This window comes from Corticium candelabrum, chromosome 12 (genome assembly GCF_963422355.1).
Source record: "Corticium candelabrum chromosome 12, ooCorCand1.1, whole genome shotgun sequence".
In the NCBI taxonomy this organism is placed as follows: Eukaryota; Metazoa; Porifera; class Homoscleromorpha; order Homosclerophorida; family Plakinidae; genus Corticium; species Corticium candelabrum.
In genome coordinates, this window is record NC_085096.1 from 7,509,404 (window position 1) to 7,530,608 (window position 21,205).

Sequence of the window (21,205 nt, forward strand, 5' to 3'; positions counted from 1 at the left end):
TACCACGGCCACACAAATTGACAGCACATTGCTAGACTGTGATCCAGTCAGCAGCACAAGCATCGGTAGCTGCCATGTCTGAAGCTATTTGTTTCATGCTGAGTCGTTTGAGATCCAGGTCAGGCTCTTTCTGTCACACTACAAGGGAGGGCCATACCCAGACGTGGAGTCGCAATCGTGGGAACCAGAACAACGACGGCAGCTGAAGCTCTCGCTCATCATCAAGGTCTCGATCACCACACAAACGACGGTCTAGATTGCACAGTCGCCGTTCCCACACAAGATCAAAATCACGTTGTTTCAGCCCTCGCACATCTCTCGGCCACGCATTGACGGCAGCCAGATCTAGCGAGCAACCAGCATCCTGGATGCTATGTAGGAGGACAAAGAGGAAGATATTAGCAGGTGAATATGTTGAATTTGACACCATACTTACTGAAATGACGACTAACATGGCGGGGTCCCCATGGCAACAAAAGCCTTGGTATCCAGTCCAAAGTGCAGACATGGCCGCTACATCGGCTCGTGGCTCAGGTTTGGTTTGCATACATGGCTACAGTCTTGCTAGCGGATCCGGCTTGAGGTTATGAACTTATCGGCTACTAGTTTATAGTCGCTAAAGCTAGCTTGGAGTACCAAATCTCAGTCTGGCTGAAATATGATAGAGCCTTTCGTTATTTTGCCAGCAGGACCATGGACGTAAGAAGGGACACGATCAACCAATACCTGTGGGCTCAGTGCTTCACAGGTCTCGCAGCAACCTCTATCACCTGCTATACATGCAGCCAACTAGGTCACATGGCAACAGACTGTGCACAAACCGACCAGTCCTTTCGTCCCCCAGGCGAGCAACTGCATCTTTCGGTAACATCTCCAACCTCCCTTCAGGCAAACTCGAAATCTGCCGTCTCTTCAATGCTGGTAGATGCAAGAACCAAGCATCACCTAGCCTGTACAAATACCGACACCAATGTTTCATCTGCCACGGCGATCACCCAGAGACCACGTGTTTCAGCAAGACCACCAATAAACAAGCATAAACCGGACACTCCACTTTAGCCTGAGGTTTTTGCAATGTCACTACACAATCACCCTGATTGTACGTTTGTTGAATCACTGCTTTGGTCACTACGTCATAGTTTTAATCTTGGCCACACTGGTGCACGTTACTTTTGTTTATCTTCCAACCTAAAGTCCGCGCTTGAGCACAAGGTCACTGTTCAGCAAGGGCTCGATTTAGAATGTGAACACGGTCACATGGCTGACCCTTACAACGAACCCCCTCTGCCAACTCTCCAGTGCTCTGGCGTAGGTGTTGTTCCAAAGAAAAAGGTAGCTTGAGACTGAATATGCACCTCTCCATTCCTCGTGGACTTAGTATTAACGACGGCATTGACCCAGAGGAGTACCACTTGCGGTATAAGAAACTTGATGATGCCATTGCCTTTGTGAAACAGGCTGATCAGAGTTGCTAAATGGCGAAGATGGACTTGAAACATGCATTTCGTCTGTGCTCAGTCCGCCGAGAGGATTGGGACCTACTGGGAGTTTATTGGGGCGACTAATACTACGTCGACAAGCGCTCTCCCTTTGGTCTACGTTCCTCACCAGCACTATTTAATCAAGTAGCGGACGCGTTTGAATGGATCCTAGTAACCGAGTGCCACATTAATTGTGTTCTACACTACCTCGACAATCTCTTTGTCGAACCTGACAACTCCACTGACACGGGTGAAGGACAAAGCCCATCAGCTGGGCATACTGATGGAGCCGAGCAAAGAAACAGGCCCGACTACAACCATAACTTTCCTAGGCATTGAACTCGACTCAGAGGCGCTGTTTGTCAGGTTACCTCTTGAAAACTGAGGGATCTGATGGATAAATTCTCCAGTGGCTGTCACGCTGTAAGGCAACCAAGCGTAACTTACAATCCACAATTGGTAAACTTAGTTTCGCATGCAGAGTCATTCCAGCTGGCTGAATTTTTCTACACCAACTTCTTGAGCTGACAATCTTTTTCGTATGGAGTCATCACCATGTCTACAATAACAGTGAAACTAGGAAGGATTTTCAATGGTGGTATCGCTTTCTCCCATCCTGGAATGGGGTTGCAATGATGCTGGATGTCCATCTCTCTGCTGCCGTAGACATGGAGCTCTCCCCAGATGCGACCATTTTACACAGTTTTGGCGCATACTACAGTGGAGCTTGGTTCCGTGGTGACTGGCAGTTGCACCAGACGCTTGAATCGGGAAGTCTATAGCGTGGCAAGAATTGTTTGCCGTTGTCGTAGCCTGTTTGACGTGGGGTAAGCATTGGTCTGGCAAGCAGTTTTATTCCACTGTGACAATCAGAGCATAGTCAACTTATCATGGCACTCGTCTGTTGCTTGTTTTTAAGGCAGAAAACAATAACTACACTGTCGTTATTAGACATATTCTGGGTGCTTCTAACGTAATTACTGATGCATTGTCTCGCTCACAGATGCCCAAGTTTCATGCATTGGCACCTCAGAGAGCACCATGGCCAACTCCACTGCCTGCGGAAGCTCTCACCATTGGTCTTCCGGACCAGCAGCCACATTCTTTCTAAATGAAAGCATTGCCGCCTCATCACGACCCACCTATAACACAGGCGTGTCATGGTATATGGAGTTTTGCAGACAGAGGAAGTGGTCACCATTCCTAGCCTCAGAGTCATCTCTCATCGAGTTTGTCGTGTCAGCATCTTTGGAAGTGCAGTACCAGATTGCTGAAGGTATATCTGGCTGGCATCAAACACCATCATCAACTCGCAGGCATGCCAGTCCCTGTAGCAACTTCTTTTTGCCTTCCACTCATCCTCCGAGGCATAAGACGTTGTGGACTTCGGTTACCTCCAAAATGTCGCCTTCCAATCACTATCAAGATCATGGGTCAAATGAAATCGGCACTGCAAGAACATCTTGATCTATCAACCAATGGCCGCCAGACGTACTGGACTGCTTTTGCCACGGCCTTCTTTGGCTTTCTTCGGTGCTTGGAATTTACAGCTCCGAGCCCCAGCAATTGTGACAAGGACCGAACGCTATTACGCTCTGATCTCACAATTGACAGCAACGGTATCAGCTGAACGTCAAGGCTTCTAAAACAGACCCGTTTTGCTTGGGTGTCGACTTATTTTTTAGAGGCGGACACACCATTCAGTCTGTCCGGTAAAGGCTTTGAAAACTACCTGGCCCGTCCCAGAGCATTGGATACCGCTATTTCCACACGCAGACGGGTCCTTTTTCACTCTCCTGAATCTTACCTTTATGCTTTGGCCTTTGCTACACGTATTGGAGTACAATGAAGACCACTATGCAGGTCACAGCTTCTGGATCGGAGCAGTACCAACTGCAGTTGCTGCTAGTCTGCTAGATTGGCTGATCAAAGCTCTCAGTTGTTGGTCCTCAGACTGCTACCAATGATACATCCAACTTTACATTTACTCATTATAGAGACGGTTGATGCACATATATGTTGAATTTGATGGTCTCAGGCTGTATTCCAGCAATCTGGTACACCTGCAGTCTCCTGGCTTGCTTTGGTGTAGCGTGCCATTTGAGGGAGGGTCCTTGTTCTTGGCCGCACTGTCTTGTGTCTACGCGGTATTGCAACTTGCAGGCATGTTGCTTGCAACATAGTGTAGTGTATTACGAGCGATGTTAATAGTATGTATGCTGATGACATCTGTATTTGAAAGCTACGAGTCAAAGGAACGGGGCCTTGAAAAAGTTACGTGACTTACAAGGAGTGTACACTAATGGGGTTCAGTTTGCACCAAATCTCTGTCGCTGGCTGGCAATCTATGTCAAAAACTGACCATATATGGGAGTCACGCTTTAGGAATGTATGGCATGCAAGTGAGTGACCAATCATGACGCATTATTTTCTGTTTTTTTGTTGCACGCAGCAATGAGAGACAATGGGCGGCCAGTCAATCACTACGCGCTGTTTAGCGTAAGAGAAAATTTTGCCAGAAAGACGTCAATGATCACAAACAAACAGAAACGTATTTCAAGTAACGATACGGGAAGACTCTATGAAGATCTAATCTTGCTGCCGTAGTACGCACAAACGTGAAGCGTAATGCGCACGTTACATACGGGACTTCATTGCTAACGCAAGTCGCTAACTACGGATACGTATCATATACAGATTTTGTACGTAAATTGATACAATAGGTATTCTAGACACAATTGAGTTTGTATGAACTTTACCTTTCTCCCAACCTGGTTTGCATGTGATGTTTCGTGACTTCATATATTTATACTGTGCTAATTTTAGAATGGAGGGTCTAGGGCGAGCGGGAGTGAAGTGACTTGTGGGGCGGGAGCACCCAGTAGGCAGTATGCTGTGACCACTCTTGCCGGTGTTGTCAACAGGAGTTGAGACAAATTCGTGGGGGCAATGTGGCTGGCTTTCATCCAGCCAATGTTAGGTATGATCACGTGAGCGATTTGCATTCACGAGACTGGGTGGGGAAAGATAAAGTTGCTTCTAGAAGTTTCTCCAATGAGTATTGCTTTGTAGCTTTCATTTGAAGCGATGCTCAACAGGGGTTCATGTATTACTAGTGACATGTATGGAAAAACTTATAACTTGTTTTCAATTGCTAGAAAAGTGATGCATTTAGCTGTACAGGGTTGGTAAGGCAATGCATTATGACCTTGTCTTTACAGTTAGTAGCATGCTTTGCTACAAGTAGTCAGACATGCCACTTGACAGACTTGTAGGTGGATGTTTGGACTCATTTCTTCGTAGCTTGAAGGTATCCATATTTTAGATGATCATGATGTTCTCTCCTTCTTGACTACAAGTTTGGGAGCTCCACCACCTGAGCATAGAAAGGTAATTGTTTATGCAAGTCATACTAATAGAATGGTTGATGCTTGGATTTTTGGGGGAATATAGAACAACTGGTTCACATAAGCCGTGTCCACACTTGACCAGAATGGATCACGATTGGATTGCAGTTGTGCTGCTTGTGATCTGATCATGATCTAATCGGGAAAGCAACCATTCACACGGCACTTCAAAAACGATACCTCCACTTTTGTTATGACATGACTGATGACTGATGTGTATGTGTGGGTTTTTTGCTTATGGAAAGTGTTTTACAGCTACATAAGGTGAGCAAGAACAGAGATGAATGAGGAGGGTTAGATGTTCTGACTACACTTGTAGGGTACGTGAATGTAACACCCACTATTTCTAATTGGATTCAACTAATCACGATCAGATGGTGCTCCAGTTACAAGTGTGTGGACAGGGCTATAGATAAGTACCATTTAGACAATGCATTCATTTATTGGCGAGCAAAGCGAGCCTCTCTCTCGTCATGTCAATTGAGTTCGAGATATATTATATTTATATATTTATATATTTATATGCGTATGTCAGCACTTGTCATATGGATTTACGGCAAAACGGAAAGACAGATCGACAAAACGACGATGCCAGATGAATGCAATTTTGACTCCGTAACACATGCGCCAAGAATTGAAGCAAGGGTCCCCTTTCGAGGGGTTGACTAAATTATAATTTCTTGGCGAGAAGAGTGAAATGACTCTTGATTTTGCTCTTGTACGCAACTAATAAGGAAATAACATTGATGTGTGACAAACGGAATGGAAAGGAAAAGCTAAGAAAAGAGAAACGTCTGTTTTTTTGAGTTTCCGCACGTTACTTTGACAGAAATTATTGCTATGCAACCATTATCACGTGACTACGCGACCATTGTTACACGACTATCTCAGTGAACGATCCAAGCGTGAATGAAGAATGAAAGACAAAGCCAGAAGAAGAGCAACTGACAGTCTGTTTTCTGAGTTCTCGCATTTTGTGTGACAGAAATTATTGCTACTTAACGACGCCACCATTGTTACGCGAATAAGTAAGACAGAACACCATCGCTCGCCTAACACAATGCTAACCGAGCATTTACTAGTCATAATAGTTGTGTTGTCTTTTGAATTGTGGCATACACATGAATAGGCTAGTCATGACAAGTTTGGAGCATTTGATGTGTTTAGTGTATAGTTTCAACTTGTGGTTTGATCAGAAAGAAACTTGATGTCTGAATATGAGAATTTCAAAATCTGACCATACCATATTTTGGATGCGATGGGTAGAAAGTAGGAGGAGAGAAGAAAGCAGTCTGGGGACACCACTATTGTAATGAAAGGGGAACTCGCACGAAAATCCAAGCAACGTTCTCATGATAGTACTAAGTGCCCTGATTCTATTGGTATCTTTCTTTCGTAATACAACTCTTTCTGGATGGAGAAATTGAGCTTCCAATGTGGGGGCGTAACCCTATGGTAGCCGCCATTTTGAGATGATGACATAGCAATATCTTACTCACGTATGATGCTCTGTGTAGCGAGGATATATCGAGGGTTAGTTGAGGTGTAGCAGAATTTGAAAGGATTTAGTCTTTAATAACACAGTATCTTGGATGTTCTCTAAGAACATCCTTGGGTGTGAGCCGTCTACGATGCGTGGTAATGTCATTTACTATTACCTCAGTCCGTACGCGTACAAGGTTGAGTAGGTGAAGGAAATGCCTTGACTGAAAACGACCTGATACGGTCACGCTGACTGAATAGGGCATGATGTAATGTGCGAGCAGAGACTATAAGTTCATAGTTTTCATTTACGTTGAAGTAATATTTCTGCTAGTCTACTGTCGTTGACTTGTGAGTTGTCCATTACATTCCAAAGAATGGTTTACTGTATTGCGTTTGGTTGCAACAACAAGGACGGAGATCACAAACGTGGTGTGCGCTTTCATCACTTACCTCTTAGGAACAAACCTTTTTTTGAAACAATAGCTGACAAAGCTTCGATTACAGAATCTTCCTGTTAGACGTAGTAGCTTGGTCTGCAGTGAACACTTTGAACCGGACTGTTTTCAGCGAGATTTGTAAGCAGAATTACTGGGAACAAAACCACGAATTCACATCAAGTCAGATGCTGTCCCAACAATTTTTACTTTCATCTCCAAACGAAAACAACGATCAACAGGACAGAAATGAAGACGCAATCTGGTTACTATTTACTGACTGTTTCAATCAACTTGTCACTTAGAGCAGACCCTGTTGATGCAGGCCCTTACTGAAGTAATGAAATAACATGCTAAGGTTGCTAGAATGCCTGACTCTGATGATGATTATGAGCACCACCAAGAAATTGACAAAGGAAACAATTCCCCTGGAACCAAAGCGCGTGAATTTTGTGGTGCGTCAACGCGATATGATCTTAGAGACCTGGCTGAAACAAAGGAACATTCATACTGTGTGAGAGCATCTTCACCAATTCCTGAGGACACACATTCTAGTCAAGTTCAGCCACCACAAGTTGCCCATGGTTTTTAACACCAGTAACTGACAGTTGTCAGTCCACGGAGTTTGATGAAGAGGCACATTCTCCTAATACAGACAGTGGCACAGAGAAATACGGCGTCTTTGACACATCTTGTACGTCACAAGATTCGGATACCGGAATGGGTGTCAGGAAGACCAAAAATTCATTGTTTTCAGAAATTCCTTAAGTGAACTGTTTTGATTCTGCCCAACACGTGGCTCTTCTGTAGTCAGCCAATCAGAATCAACAAGTGGAACAATGTTAGTAGTAAGAATGGAGTGCTCAAAAGGGTATAATGTAAACTGGCAATCCCAACCACTTGTTGCTAGTTTACCTGTTCGAAATCTTATAACCACAGCAGGGATTCTGTTGTCAGGAGGAACATTCAGCAAATTCAGCCACTTTGCTCAAATCATAAAATTGCAATTTATCTTGGAATCATCATTTTATTGATTGCAAGATGAATACCTGTGTCCTGTGGTTAGTGAAACGTGGAAAAGTCACCAGGAATCTATACTAGAAAACTTCAAAGACAATCTTTTACATCTACTGGGAGATGGACGATGTGACAACCCTGGATATTCCGCTAAATATTGTACATATACTCTAGTGGAGCAAGAAACAGGGCTTATTGTTGATTTTCAGTTGGTGCAGGTCAGCGAAGTTTCCAATTCTGTTGGGATGGAAAAAGAGGGGTTGCTACGATCAGTCAATGAACTAGTAACTAAAGGATTAACTGTGGCTCAAATTGTTACTGAGACACACCTGCAGATAACATCTGTCATGAAAAGTGGTTCCCTGATATAGATCATCAGTATGATGTTTGGCACGTTTTAAAAAGTGTTATCAAAAAGCTAACCCAACTGGGTAAGGCAAAGGGCTGTAGTAACCTTCTTCCATGGATAAGATATGTGGCAAGTCACTTGTGGTGGTTATCAAAGTCATGAAATGGACAAGCTGAAAATCTAAGAGAGAATTGGATTTTTATTATTTACCGTACAATCATTGTCCATTCATGGGAGAATGCTACATCTTTTGGCAAGTGTGAACACAACGAATTGTCACGTGAAGAGAGCCAACAAAAGCAGTGGTTAGAGATAAGTTCTCTTGCACATGATGCACTGAAGTCGGTAGTTCTAAACAAGAAACTTTTGAAAGACCTTGACAAGCTAACGGACTTTAGCCGCACTGGTAATTTGGAAGTTTACCTTGCTTTTCTTACAAAATATTGTCCCAAGAGACAACATTTTAGCTACAACGGGATGCTTGCAAGAACGCAGCTGGCTGCACTTGATCATAACCACAACACAGGTAGCGGACAAGCTACTACAAGTAGTGGAGGAATGAGGTTTTTTCCAAACCTACCAAGATCTCTGTTGCAAAACCCATCACTGAATCAAAGAGCTATGGTTATTTGCAAGGAATCCTTAAAGCAGTTCTAAATAAACAACAGCTGAATCCAAAACCTCTTCGAAAACACAAAGCCAGACAACCTCCAGTAATTTTCAGCCAACATTGCCACCTGTGAAAGACCACTCAAGGAAATTATTGTTAGTGCTCGTTAAACGAGGTTTACGTAGAACATACAACTATGACATATATGCTATAGCAGGTATAAGATGGGACATTAGTTGACACAGATTTTTAGAATTAGGTAGTTACGAACATTATTGTCAAAATCATATCTAATCATGGTTCATGCTCCCTAAACCCCACGTACACTTTGCCTTCTTCTGGGAAGTTCTTCTAACAGAAGAAACTACACATGACAGTATGACCATTCTAAGACACCTGCCCAGTCTGTTATGAGCCCAATGTGTGAACTTCTTGTATGCTGTCAACCTCAAAAGCTTGTAAAGTGAAAGACAATAAACAAAATGGCAATGCCGTACACACTTGTGTCAAGAAACCTGTGATTCAGAGGTTCTGTGGAGGAATCTTCAGTGACATCTACCACTGCAGACACAGCAGTGCGCAGAACGTCGTAGTTGAGGCAGACAAGGTCAAAAGTTGCGTGTTCTACCACACACCGTAAACCACAGTGTCTCTAACTTAGCGCGTCCAACTCTTGGCAGCAAAAGCAGTGGGCATGATGACACACTGACCGCATGTGCATCATTCTGAGTTGACCAATCGCTCTGGGTTTCTGTCCCCTGTGTCTGAATCAATTTCATGAGAGTTTTACGAACTTGAACGGCTCTCAGCGTCATCATGTTCCGGCTCAAAACTGTACAGAAGCTACGCCATATACTCTGATGACAACACATGCGCAATCTGTAAGATATTTCTATGTCATGATCTCAAAATGGCGACTACCATAGGGTTACGCCCCCACGCTGGAAGCTCAATTTCTCCTTCCAGAAAGATTTGTATTAAGAAAGAAAGGTACCAATAGAATCAGGGCACTCAGTACTATCATGAGAACATTTCTTGTGTTTTCGTGGGAGTTTCCTTTAACTTTGAAAGACCTTCAAGAAGCGAGACTGTGCTCACGTTCAGAAACAGCTGCTCCAATCAAACCATTGCTGAAAAAAAGTTGGCTAATCAGCACTGTTATTCAAGTATCCTGACGTCAATAAGTTATTATCAATTATGTAAACGATTATAATAGCACAGTGGGGTGGAAGATTTGTTATGCTCACATTGAAATGGATGTCTCATTAAATGCTATCAAACAGTACCTGACAATGAGGCGATCACAGCAGCTGTTTCAACTGTATTGCCTACCGTTGGTGCTGTAGTCTTGAAGCCCCTTCAACTACTTGGTGTACACTGTCTAGTATGAGGTCATTATGTTCTGCTTGTTTCCCTACCAAGCATTTTTCGTGTTCTTCTGTTTGTCTTTAGTCGACTGGCTGAAAGTGGCTTCTGGCAATATTTGGTGTTTGCTGTGTTGCTTTTGAAGTTGTTAAGAGATCAGGTCATTTTTCGACTCACAACTTTGTAGAATCTAAAGAGTTGTTAATGGATCCCCTGTAAGCCATGACACAATGTGATCATCAAGTTCCCCCGTCAACATCGCAGATATTAAATTTGTTAGTTGGTCAAGGCATAGTTGAGCAGAAGAAGCAATTGATCCATATATACAGTATCGGTGCAAAGGGATTACTCAACAAATTTTTGATGGAAAAAGGGTGGCAACCCTGGGTTAGATGCTTTCTGCAATGTATACTATATTGTGTCTCCATTCTTGGTTATGGTATTGCTTCCATATTGTTTCCAATGAATGTTAGCACTTCACACTTCACATCAACTTTAGAGTTGTTCAGTGTGTCCTGTATAGAATTAACAAGATTTTCTTTGCTGCTGTTGAGAGGCAGTGTCATAGAGCAGGACAGCTTGGTATTTGAAAATGGGTGGATAAGTTAGAGCCAAAAGCAAAGTCTTCTAGTCTACAGAAACAAGAAGAAATACTACAAATCACTGCTGCAGTTTTATGTTCTGTGGCTATTATGAGACTTGAATTGTAGTACATATAGGTACATAAGTAGTTTATGGTGTGGACATCAAAAACAAGGATTGCATTGCTTATACAATTGAACCTTAAGCACTTCAGTGTACCAGTTGATAACAGTACAGAATGTGTGGATTTGACTGTTGATAAACATATTTGTCATGGCTAATTTAGATCAATATGCACTTCAAAGTTATGAAAACTGTGTGCTGGTAATTATTGCTATACAGAAGTGAAAGTAGTAATGTCAAAGGTCTAGTTCTTTCCATAGTTGAATTATCTCACTAAACTTTTGGTGACGCAGGCAGAACGTATAATTAGACATTGTGGATCACAGACAGGCATGCTGGATTGCAGAAAGAATGGAATTTGGTGAAGCAGGTGGAACCTACAATCAGATATTAGTGACTGCAAATGGGTAGGTTATACTGCAGAAGAAGTGGACAGACAGACAAACAGACAGTAGCAAGCAATCGAATGAGAAGCAAGTAAGAAGTGCATTTACTGAGGAGCTTTAATTAAAGACAAAATTGACCAGATGCGAATGTAATAAAACAAATTTTAGTATGCAAGTATAGGAGCAACATCAAAAAACTTAATACATTGCAATTGTTTTCTGTTGTACAAAGCACTTATAATGAAATGCAGACAGAGAATACGAGAGTGTGAGTGCTGTGTACTAGGAGCTAAATACAAAAAGCAATCACTTTCGAGATTTGCTTATTGGAGGAGTTAATAGGTTATCTGTAGTAATATAAATAATGAGAGAGACAACAGAAGAACAGGTGCTAATTTCCTAGTTGACACATGCTAAAAGTGTGCCATAGTAAGCATGAGTTTTATCTTTAGGATGACGGAGATGAGCCAGTGACTCTTAGTGATGATGAGTTAGAGAAGTTGAATCAAGAGTTTGAGCAATACTCAAAATCGTTTGAAGAACAGAAAGAAACGTAAGTGTGAAATCTGAACCAGAAAGGATTGCTGACAATGTTTTCATTGATTTTGTATTTGTGTATAGATATTCGAAGGAGCATCCTGATCTTTATGATGAATATCGAGATCCATATTTAGTGAGACTGAAACTTGTGTGGTGTGGTGTGTGTGTGTGTGTGTGTGTGTGTGTGTGTGTGTGTGTGTGTGTGTGTGTGTGTGTGTGTGTGTGTGTGTGTGTGTGTTTGTGTGTGTGTTTGTGTGTGTGTGTGTGTGTGTGTGTGTGTGTGTGTGTGTGTGTGTGTGTGTGTGTGTGTGTGTGAGTGTGAGTGTGAGTGTGGTGCTATAGCTCAGTTGGTTAGAAAGTCATCTTATGGAGTGATTACATCCGGGACCTTGCAGGGTTGCAGGTTCAAGTCACAGTAATGGCGAACTTGGCATAACTTCCTTGAGCAAGAAACTCACACACAATTGCTTCTCTTGACTCGGGAGTATAAATGAGTACCTGGTCATTGACTGGGGTGGCAAAGGCCCTCGAATGCGACAACATCAGCCACTGGGGTCCTGGTGGGACTTCGGGTGCCCACACCACAGTTGGGGTCGCAGTCGGCGCTCCTCCAAGTACCTGGCCAGTCTTCAGGAGTTTGCTTAGCACGGCCCATAGTTCCTGCATAGTGCACAAAAACCCAGCCATCCAGCTGGGGGGGGGGGGGGGGGGCGGCGTAACTGTAACGGCAGCTCCTTATCCATTTGCCATTTGCCATTTTGCATTTTGCATGTGAGCATGTGTGAGTGTGTGCATGTATGTGTATTTGATATGGACGCATGCACACTTGCATGTCTATCACTATGATATTAGTGGAACTGTTCAAGATGAGATATTATAGGGTATGTACTCACTTGGGATTTTATAATTACTATCTGCTGTTAAAGCTAGTTTGAATTTTTTTACCTGTTTGCGTGGCTGTTTGCAGGGTTGTTGCCAGAATTTTTTAAGGCATAGCAGGATGACGCCATTAATTAATTAATATTATGTTTTAATTAATATCAACAAAAAATAGTTAAGAAATGAAGCAGTCAAACATTTAGGGATTGATGCACAGATAGTGTATAAGTAGTTTCCTGACTTCTACCGTAGTAGCTTGTCTTGTTTGTAGCAAGCGAGACTGTGTGCTTCAATGATGCAGAGATTTGGTTTCACATAACGACCAGATCGTCATGCACGCATCGTCTTGTTTTCGAGCACTTACAGACATCTACCGCTCTAGACTATCTGAGGTTGCTTCGACGTCAAACAGCATAAAAAATACATGCATTCTGTTCCCTTTGTGAAACGAGAGTAGACTACGTTGCACAATGTTCATAGACGTTTATATAGGTCAGACGTTGATCGTGACTGCTGCATACGAGATTGAATCCTGTTGACGTTGACACTCCCGTGGTTGCGTTGGCTGCCGTAGACTTGCAAGTTTCACTAACAGCAAAGAATCTGAGGTTTTCGAGTAGCTAGGTCTCTTCATAGACGACAAACGACTACCACGACGAAACAAGAGGAGATTAGTGAAGGGGAATGTATGCTGTGCTTAGTGATGGTGTTTTAAGTCAGATGTTTAAGAAACTGAATTGGATCTTTAGTTTAAATGGCAACACAGCGGCTTCAAAGGAAGTTTACATGATGGAAGTATGATGTTGCGAGAAAGGGTCTGGCTACGCGAGACTATTCCGCCAACAAAAATTGTGACCTAGAGCGGCAAAAGATGACAAGCTTTTACTAACATTTCCTGTTTGGGCTTCATGTGTAAGCCTAGCACCCACGCCCATGTTTTACCTAAGGCATAGTGGGGGCTACACCTTGAGATCGCTGGCGACAACCCTGTATTTGACATGTACTTGACTGCAGTATGTAATTATCTTTTCTTCTCAGTCTGATAGTGTAGAAGAAAGAAATCTCAATCAGATTATGCAGGGACAGAAGGACATCTTGACTATTATCAGGTTCAGTGTGTTCCATTGTATTAGCTGGTCTGATTAGGTTGATTAGTTGAGTATTTTATGGCTTTTTTGTAATATTAACAGTGACGTTTCATGTTGCTGTGATTTATGGTTTATCTGTTTTGTTTGTGATAGTAGTTTTGCCTTTGTCTGGTTCTCTGATTTACGATGTTTTGTTACAAACTAAATACATTAAGGAGACTGTTATTTTGAATTGAAACATTGCAATTCAATCTGACTTTGTCCTTTCACAATGTGGTATTTTATTTTTACACTATTACATGCTATGTCATGAATCTAGAATGATTTGACTGTAAGGCACATGTTCTGTTACTGTAGAGTGGCCCCATATACAATAGTTTGTGCATGTAGTGTAAAAGACGCCTTTATCTTGCTGGCATTGCACTGCTGTAGAGTTATAGGATGCGTGCAGTCACTGTTTCTAAATAACTTGAATTCTGCATGTCTATTTGACTAATACTAGTTATAAATTGTTCTAATGATGTAATGATCTCTGTTTCTGTTTGTTTCTTTTGTCTTGTGGCTGGTATATTTCAGTAACTGCACCACAGCGAAATCTTTGTAGGTGGGGAGCCATGGATGCATGCAAAGGGAGAATGAAAGAATTGTCAGCTTGTTTAGCCATAGTGGCCTTAGGAATTAACTTACTTCCAGTCTGTAACTATGTGGCTGACTGACTGGCTGGCACGCTCAGGAATGTGTCACATCTTTAGTGTAGTCCAATCACCAAGCAGTATTTGCAATTGCTCATACATGACAACCAGTGAGTGACAACGGACAAACTGCCAATCAGAATTAGCCTCGACGCTAAGCCATCTTTGCTTTACGTGGTGGAGTAATGCTCACAATGTTACTTAGGGTTCACATGATCAAACGAAGTTGCCATTGTAAGGTGAAGATTGGCCTAGGGACACATTATATCATGTTTGTCACGTGATATAAGGTATCCTTAGGCCAATCTAGCATTGTCATGTTGCGATTGGCTGTTCCATCATTATGTATGCAATTAAATTAGCTCAATGATTATTGCTAGGCTGTGCCTGTAAAGTCAGTTAGTTAATTAGCGATAGAATGGTGGATGGAGAAGAAACGGGGCATGAGATCGTAGCAATCAAAGCACGACAAGAATGAACAAAAACCTACATGTATGTTTGCACACAGGACTGGTGCCGCTTTGCGAGTGTAATTCTGCTACCTGTACTTCCAAAGATTCTCTGAATAGATGTCTTCTCATGACCTCTATAATCCAAAGAGTGGCGCATGCACAGGTGCAGACTACATGTCTATCATCGTGGTTAGCGTGGCAAGTGTTTGTCGATTTTTTAGGTTACTTAGACTCACATCATCTTTGCAGTTCAATGGAGTTGTAATTTTCTGCTGATCTGTAGCCTATGCAGTTGGAAACATTTCCCCATGTTGCTCAGTAGTTACCAAATGAGAGAAGGTGATGATGGCGAACCAGGAGGAGCTTACTTTATTAATTAATTGAAAGAAGATTATTGATTAATTGGATACTGGGTCACATGAGGGTATTTATGCATAATGTGTCCTTAGGCCAATCTTCGCTTTAATGTGGCAACTTTGTTTCCGGTCATGTGAACCCTTAGGTATAATCACATGCATTACTTCTCCAGTTAAGGCGAAGAGATGGCCTAGCGTCAAGGCTAAATCAGAATGCCAAGCATTCATAAGAGTTTTTTCAGGTCTTGTTGGAAATAAACAACATACTTACCTGTCTGAAACTGCTAATGTGAAATTGATCACTTTTGTACTTAACTTAATTAGGCTTACAACTCTTATATGGGAACTTAACATCGTATAACTATGAGCGACATGTATGTCTCGTATGTCATAACTTTGACAATTACAGACTACTTTAGCAGTGTTATGTAATTTTTTATTGTGGTTTTTAGAAGCAAGTGTGTAAACACAGCTTCAATTACTAGTTTTAAATTTGGCAAATACAATATTAAGTAAGTTGGCGATATACAAGTTCTACCAACGTATGAGGTCACCAGGTGTTCTCCCTCCCTCCGCACTGTTTCTCTGGCATTTTGAGGTAGGTATTGCAGCGAAGGGGTACTAAAGACTTTTGGTAGACCGTCTCTGGAAGCAAGGACTTCTCTTCAAAAGCTTCTTCAAAGAGGTTAAAGATGTACTCTACATCTTGAAATTTAAAGCAAAGGTTGTTATTTGACTAAAATCACTTGTGCAGCACCATTTCTTAAGAAATGTACTTGCACAATGGGATGGTATAGAAATATTGATGAATGTTAATTTTGGCAATTTTTTTGTAAATTACCAAATTGTCAAATTTGAGTCTATGGTATATGAATGTGCAGGCAAAATCGGAAGTACAGCTGCGTATTTTAGTTGTAAGTATGGAAACTGTTTGGATAACCAACAGAGACCTGTAATATGTGTGTTCTGCTTTGTTCGGATGGCCTGTGCTAAGCATACAACTACAGGGAACCAGAACAATGCAAAGTTGCATTTCAGCCTGCCATTATTAGAAGAACCTATTAAGACATGAATGCCAGATCTCAAGAAGAACCAGTTTATCCAAGATATCAAGAGACTTACTGATATGCAAGCACTGTTAACTATGTGAACTGTAAATCCACATTTTTGTATGTATTTTTATTTTCATGGTGTTTTTACAACTTCTAAATGTACTAAATTAAAATGCATGCTAAAATTTTTCTTGGATGACAAACTGTTATTGCGAATCGCTACTAGCAATGTTGATGATGTACTACGACACAAGATTCAACTGAACTATGCACTGGTCTTACAATGACAGAAAACCAAAATTGAAACTCTGCTTACACCATGTCCAGTTTGCAACGTTATGATGTCACTCAACTCAAAGTACTCTGACAGACATTTAACAATGTCATCAACAGAAGATATGAACCAGACAGTTGCTGTTCTTGCAGCAGTAACGGTTTGTTTTTCAAATTAGTCCTAATGCGCACCCCAACACTACCCTTCATTTGATGACACAGCTGCTGTCTCGCAAGGCATGCGAGTCATCACTTTTTTGTACAATGCCAGTTTAAGAAGAAGGCATCTGCTGCGACCTTTTCCTGTTAGTTGTACCATTTCCTCAAGCTGTCCGTTTGATGCCGGTAACTCTTTTATATGCTCTGCGGATTGACGGAACTGTTGGCTTTGTAGTTCTGTGATTCAGTAATTTCTTTAGATGAGCGTGTGCCCTCGTAAGTCCACAATCTTCAGCGACTCAGGTAATGGTCAGCCTAGTCTTGAAGTCGTAGTTGTGATAGTGTCCTCTCTTTCTACGCTTAGACTAGGCTGACTGCGCTTTCTGCCGAGTGATCTCGATCCAGAGCTTCTTCTACATAACAGCATCATTCGCAACTGCGGCATCTTCTTGTTGGATCGTGGATGCTTCTGCTCTTCTTGGTAGTGGTAGTAGTTCTTTTTGATCTTTTGTTGTGAGCCAAGCATGGATACCACTTTGCTTCAGCTTAGAACTCATGAATCACGTATGCTGGCGCACGTAGAATGAAACAGTTACTGTACTTAGTACTAGTGTGCGCTAAAATTGTCTGTTAAAGCCTGTACACAAAAATAAGCTGCATATGAAAGGTGTTTTCGTCACATGTACGAAAATAGTCGAGTACAAACATTTGTGGATTTACATTAGTTTGCAATTTTTAGATGACTGTCAAATTAACTTTCAGAGAAAGACTTGAAGTACATCTAGATTGTTCCAAAATCTATTCCTGTTGGTAGTTAAGGCAAGATGATGTGTTGTGGATGCGTCACTAAGGCATGCTGAATGCATACTCTCTTTTGGCTACTGATTGAGTGAATAAATAGGATAATTCTGCAGTCACTAGATATACTAATATATCACCTAGTAATACATATGCACTACATGGTAACAGTTAACCGTTTTTATATTTGACAACTGTTGTTCTCTCTGCCCTAATTTCTTAATATCAGATAATTGAGTACTTATGCAATAGGCTGTAGAAGGGACCTACTAGTGGAAGTTGCTTGGAGTGACCGATTAATATATTTTTGGTTGTCTGCTTTAAAGAATGGTCACATTGGTGATAATTTAATTGTGTTATAAGCCTTGGTGTTTGTCGATTGAAGATAGAGATGAATTTAGTTGGACAGTTAAAATTTGTATTGGCATATAATGGTTCTTTGAAATCTGTGAATTGTGCTTTTGATATGGTGTTGTTTTATGGTTATATAGAGACTTGTCTATGAAGTTTGAATATTTACGTGATGATGTAAAGAAGAAAAGCTTATCTTCAGCTCAAGTGGCAGCTCGTCCTCCTCATGGATTGTCAGATGAATTGGGAACTGAAATGCACACAGTCATACAGCAGCAAAAGGACATGCTTCACAAATTAGAAGGAATCGAGACCTTACAGAGACAGTAAGGATTTACAGATTACATTTAGTTTGTGCATGCATCCCAGTGTGTGTGTGTGTGTGTGTGTGTGTGTGTGTGTGTGTGTGTGTGTGTGTGTGTGTGTGTGTGTGTGTGTGTGTGTGTGCGTGTGTGTGTGTGTGTGTGTGTGTGTGTGCGTGTGGACGTGCACATGATTACATTTGTAGGCAGGGTTTCTTCCGAAACCTGGGCAGGGTGCTATTCGTGTTAACTAACAAATTAATGTTAAGGATTGATTTTTATTAGTAATTAGCATTGATCGATTTGGAGCAGAGATTTTGCAAAAACAGTGACACAGGACACAGCGAAACACTCACTGTGCACACTGTCATCTATACTGTCTTACTCTCATAAGGTTACACTTAAATATGAGTAATGAGCAGGGGCCATGCCAGGTGTCCTTATAAAAGGACATAAAGGCTTTCTAATTTGTAACCATGCTAGTGTTGGTTCATTCTAGGGTTACCTAAATTGTTTACACAAAGCATCTTTTAGTTTCATGTTCCACGCATTGTATACTGAGATGTCTTTGATATCTGTATCCATTCTTTCTGTAAGCTGAGTGTAGATGACCTACAATGTACTAAATGAAATGCCTGGGATATGTATGCGGTTTGGAACCATACCAAAATCATCTCAAATGGTTAAATGACTGTGGAGATACAGTATTACAGGTTTTTGAGGTCAGACCTTGCAGAGGACATTATTGTAGAAATGGATAGTGTTTATTATTGAATCACCCCAAAAATTAAGTAGGGATGGCCAAATGACCTGGGAAAAACTACTGTATATGTGCATGTACATACTGTGTGTATAGGGCATGTCAAGATGTATTTGCTACAAGTATAAAACATTTTGAAAAAACGAGAAAGATGTAGGATTGCTGTACGAAAAAGAATAGAAACAAGGCCATGTAAGAGAGTGTTGTGACATCTTTCGTATATACAGACTAACTGAGCAATACATCATCCCTACATTGCACCATTTTGTAATTAGTAAGGTATAAAACACATATTATAGTGTCTCTAGTTAGAAAATGGTGCAATGTAGGGATGATGTATTGCTCAGTCAGTCTGTAGACGAAAGATGTCACAACACACCCTTGGACAGTCACTGAGTGAGGCTAGAAATCGACACTCTTCCTGTAGCACTCGGTACAGGAAATGTGTATGTTGGATTCGGTGCAAATGCAATCAGAATTTAGAGAGAAACGCTAGTGGGAGAAGAGCGGCTTCAATCAGCATAGAGTCTTCAATCGCTGAAAGCGTTGCGGAGGGCGACGACACGTACAGTCTACACCAGGCTGGTGTGGGCGTGTGTTCGAATGAACTGGAAGGTGTAGCGTTTGCGTCATCAAGAAATTTTATGCGAGGGTCGGTCCCTTGAGAGGGGACCATGCACTGCAATGACAAATTTGAGTAGTCGTGGACATGCTTCGTTATAAGCGCAGAGGTATAGAAATCGGCTTTGTAGCATAAACGGTTGATACCAATACCCACTCTTACAGATCATGAACCACAAACTCAACCCTAACATACCAACACTGGTAATTATAGTTGTCTGTAAATGATTGAGATGACAACTGTTGATATGGTGAGGAATATGTAGTCCTAGCTTTGTTGGTGGGTTCATGTTTGTTTGTCACGTTTGGCCAGGGTGTTTTGCTTGTAATTCTGAAGTAGCACTAACATTATTTGTTAATTGTTGTTATTTGTTAACTGTTGTCTAATGGGTAGCTGTTTTTGTTTACAGCCAAGCAGCTAGTAGTCAGCAGGGAAGTAGTTCTGAGCTTGTATCTCATGTTTCATCATTGATTGAAAGCGTCAGACATGTGCAGCACTCTCTTGATCAGATGCAAAACAGACAGGTAAACAGTTCTTTTGTTGTTGTTTTTGTTTTCGTTTCTTTGTCTCCTTTTATCTGGTCCTTCTCTTCTTATGAATTTGCTGGTACATCAATAATCAATCTTGGTTGCTCAACAATATCTGCATTCACGAATGACAAAATGTACACATATACTGATGCTATACAATGTATGCTATGCCAATCTCTTGATACTGTAATTTTTAACAGTGGGAATGTGCATGGTCATAAAGAATACTATTAGTTCTTTTATGTGGGCATTTGTATTGTTTTAAAGGGGAATGGTTGTGGGAAATGTTCTAATGTGCAAAGGTCATGAGCTACACTAGTGAAATCATAGAGAGTCATTCCATTGTTCATACAACCAGTGGTTAACTCTGGTATGCCAGTACTTTATGTTTATTCTCTGGCAATGTGGTCATAATTTTAACAGATTTGATAGACTTGTAAGAACCTTCCGTTTATGGCAATTGTAGCAGAATAGATTAAGTAGTGGAAGTTGTAATGCCTCGGTGCCCATGCACAGAGGAGGCATAGGGTAGCCTGCTCATGTGTCTGTCTGTCTGCACACCTGTTACCGCTGTATCCACTTGATTTGGTGGATTTTAACAACGAAAAGGGCTTCTATGGGTAAGAAGTGATGTTTCTGTAGATTTGCAACTGAAGCTATGGTGTTGAGTGGTTTTTTGTGCACATGGGCGATAGAAGGTTGCCCAGGTGCGGTAATCTGCTTGAATCCCCACTAAGTCATTCCCAGTTGATTCTAGATATCCCTGTCAGGCTGTGCTTTCATTTTTGTGTTTTGGCATAGTTAAAAGTGGCTAGCAGTATCTAATTGTGTTAAATTTGTGTAGGGTGCACCAGCTGAGTGTCCTTCTCTTGACACGAGTGGTTGCTTTCCGACAGTTTACTTTGTTCTGTTTCTTTCATGTCAAGTGGTGATGTTTATTGCGTATTTGATCTACAAACACAAAAACGAAACAGCTGCTAAGAAATTCTTTTGATAGAGCTGATGGTGTAGAAACATGACAGCTTGTGTCAATACAGACCAAAATTCAAAGACTGTTTATTGTGTCCAATAATGGCTTTGATGTATGCTATTTATTCACACATGGGTGCAGT

General features: G+C 41.5%; 1 protein-coding gene across 1 annotated transcript; it reads left to right on the top strand.

Annotated features, from left to right (window-relative positions):
- The first annotated feature begins 452 nt into the window (after positions 1 to 452).
- LOC134187709 (protein ERGIC-53-like) lies at positions 453 to 21,143 on the top strand. Its single transcript, XM_062655862.1, has 10 exons — positions 453 to 539; positions 1,195 to 1,332; positions 4,406 to 4,471; positions 4,785 to 4,871; positions 11,692 to 11,792; positions 11,861 to 11,912; positions 13,697 to 13,767; positions 18,020 to 18,205; positions 19,973 to 20,087; positions 20,938 to 21,143. The coding sequence occupies exons 1-10, from the start codon at positions 453 to 455 to the stop codon at positions 21,085 to 21,087; spliced, it is 1,053 nt and encodes a 350-aa protein (XP_062511846.1). The 3' UTR covers positions 21,088 to 21,143.
- Positions 21,144 to 21,205: the final 62 nt, after the last annotated feature.

Excerpts from the sequence above, each read along its gene's own strand:
- LOC134187709 (XM_062655862.1), top strand. The coding sequence starts at position 453 with ATGGCGGGGTCCCCATGGCAACAAAAGCCTTGGTATCCAGTCCAAAGT. Across the intron at positions 4,472-4,784 it reads CCAATGTTAGGTATGATCAC|CTTGAAGGTATCCATATTTT; the intron begins GTGAGCGATTTG and ends ATTTCTTCGTAG. Across the intron at positions 13,768-18,019 it reads GACATCTTGACTATTATCAG|AGACTTGTCTATGAAGTTTG; the intron begins GTTCAGTGTGTT and ends ATGGTTATATAG.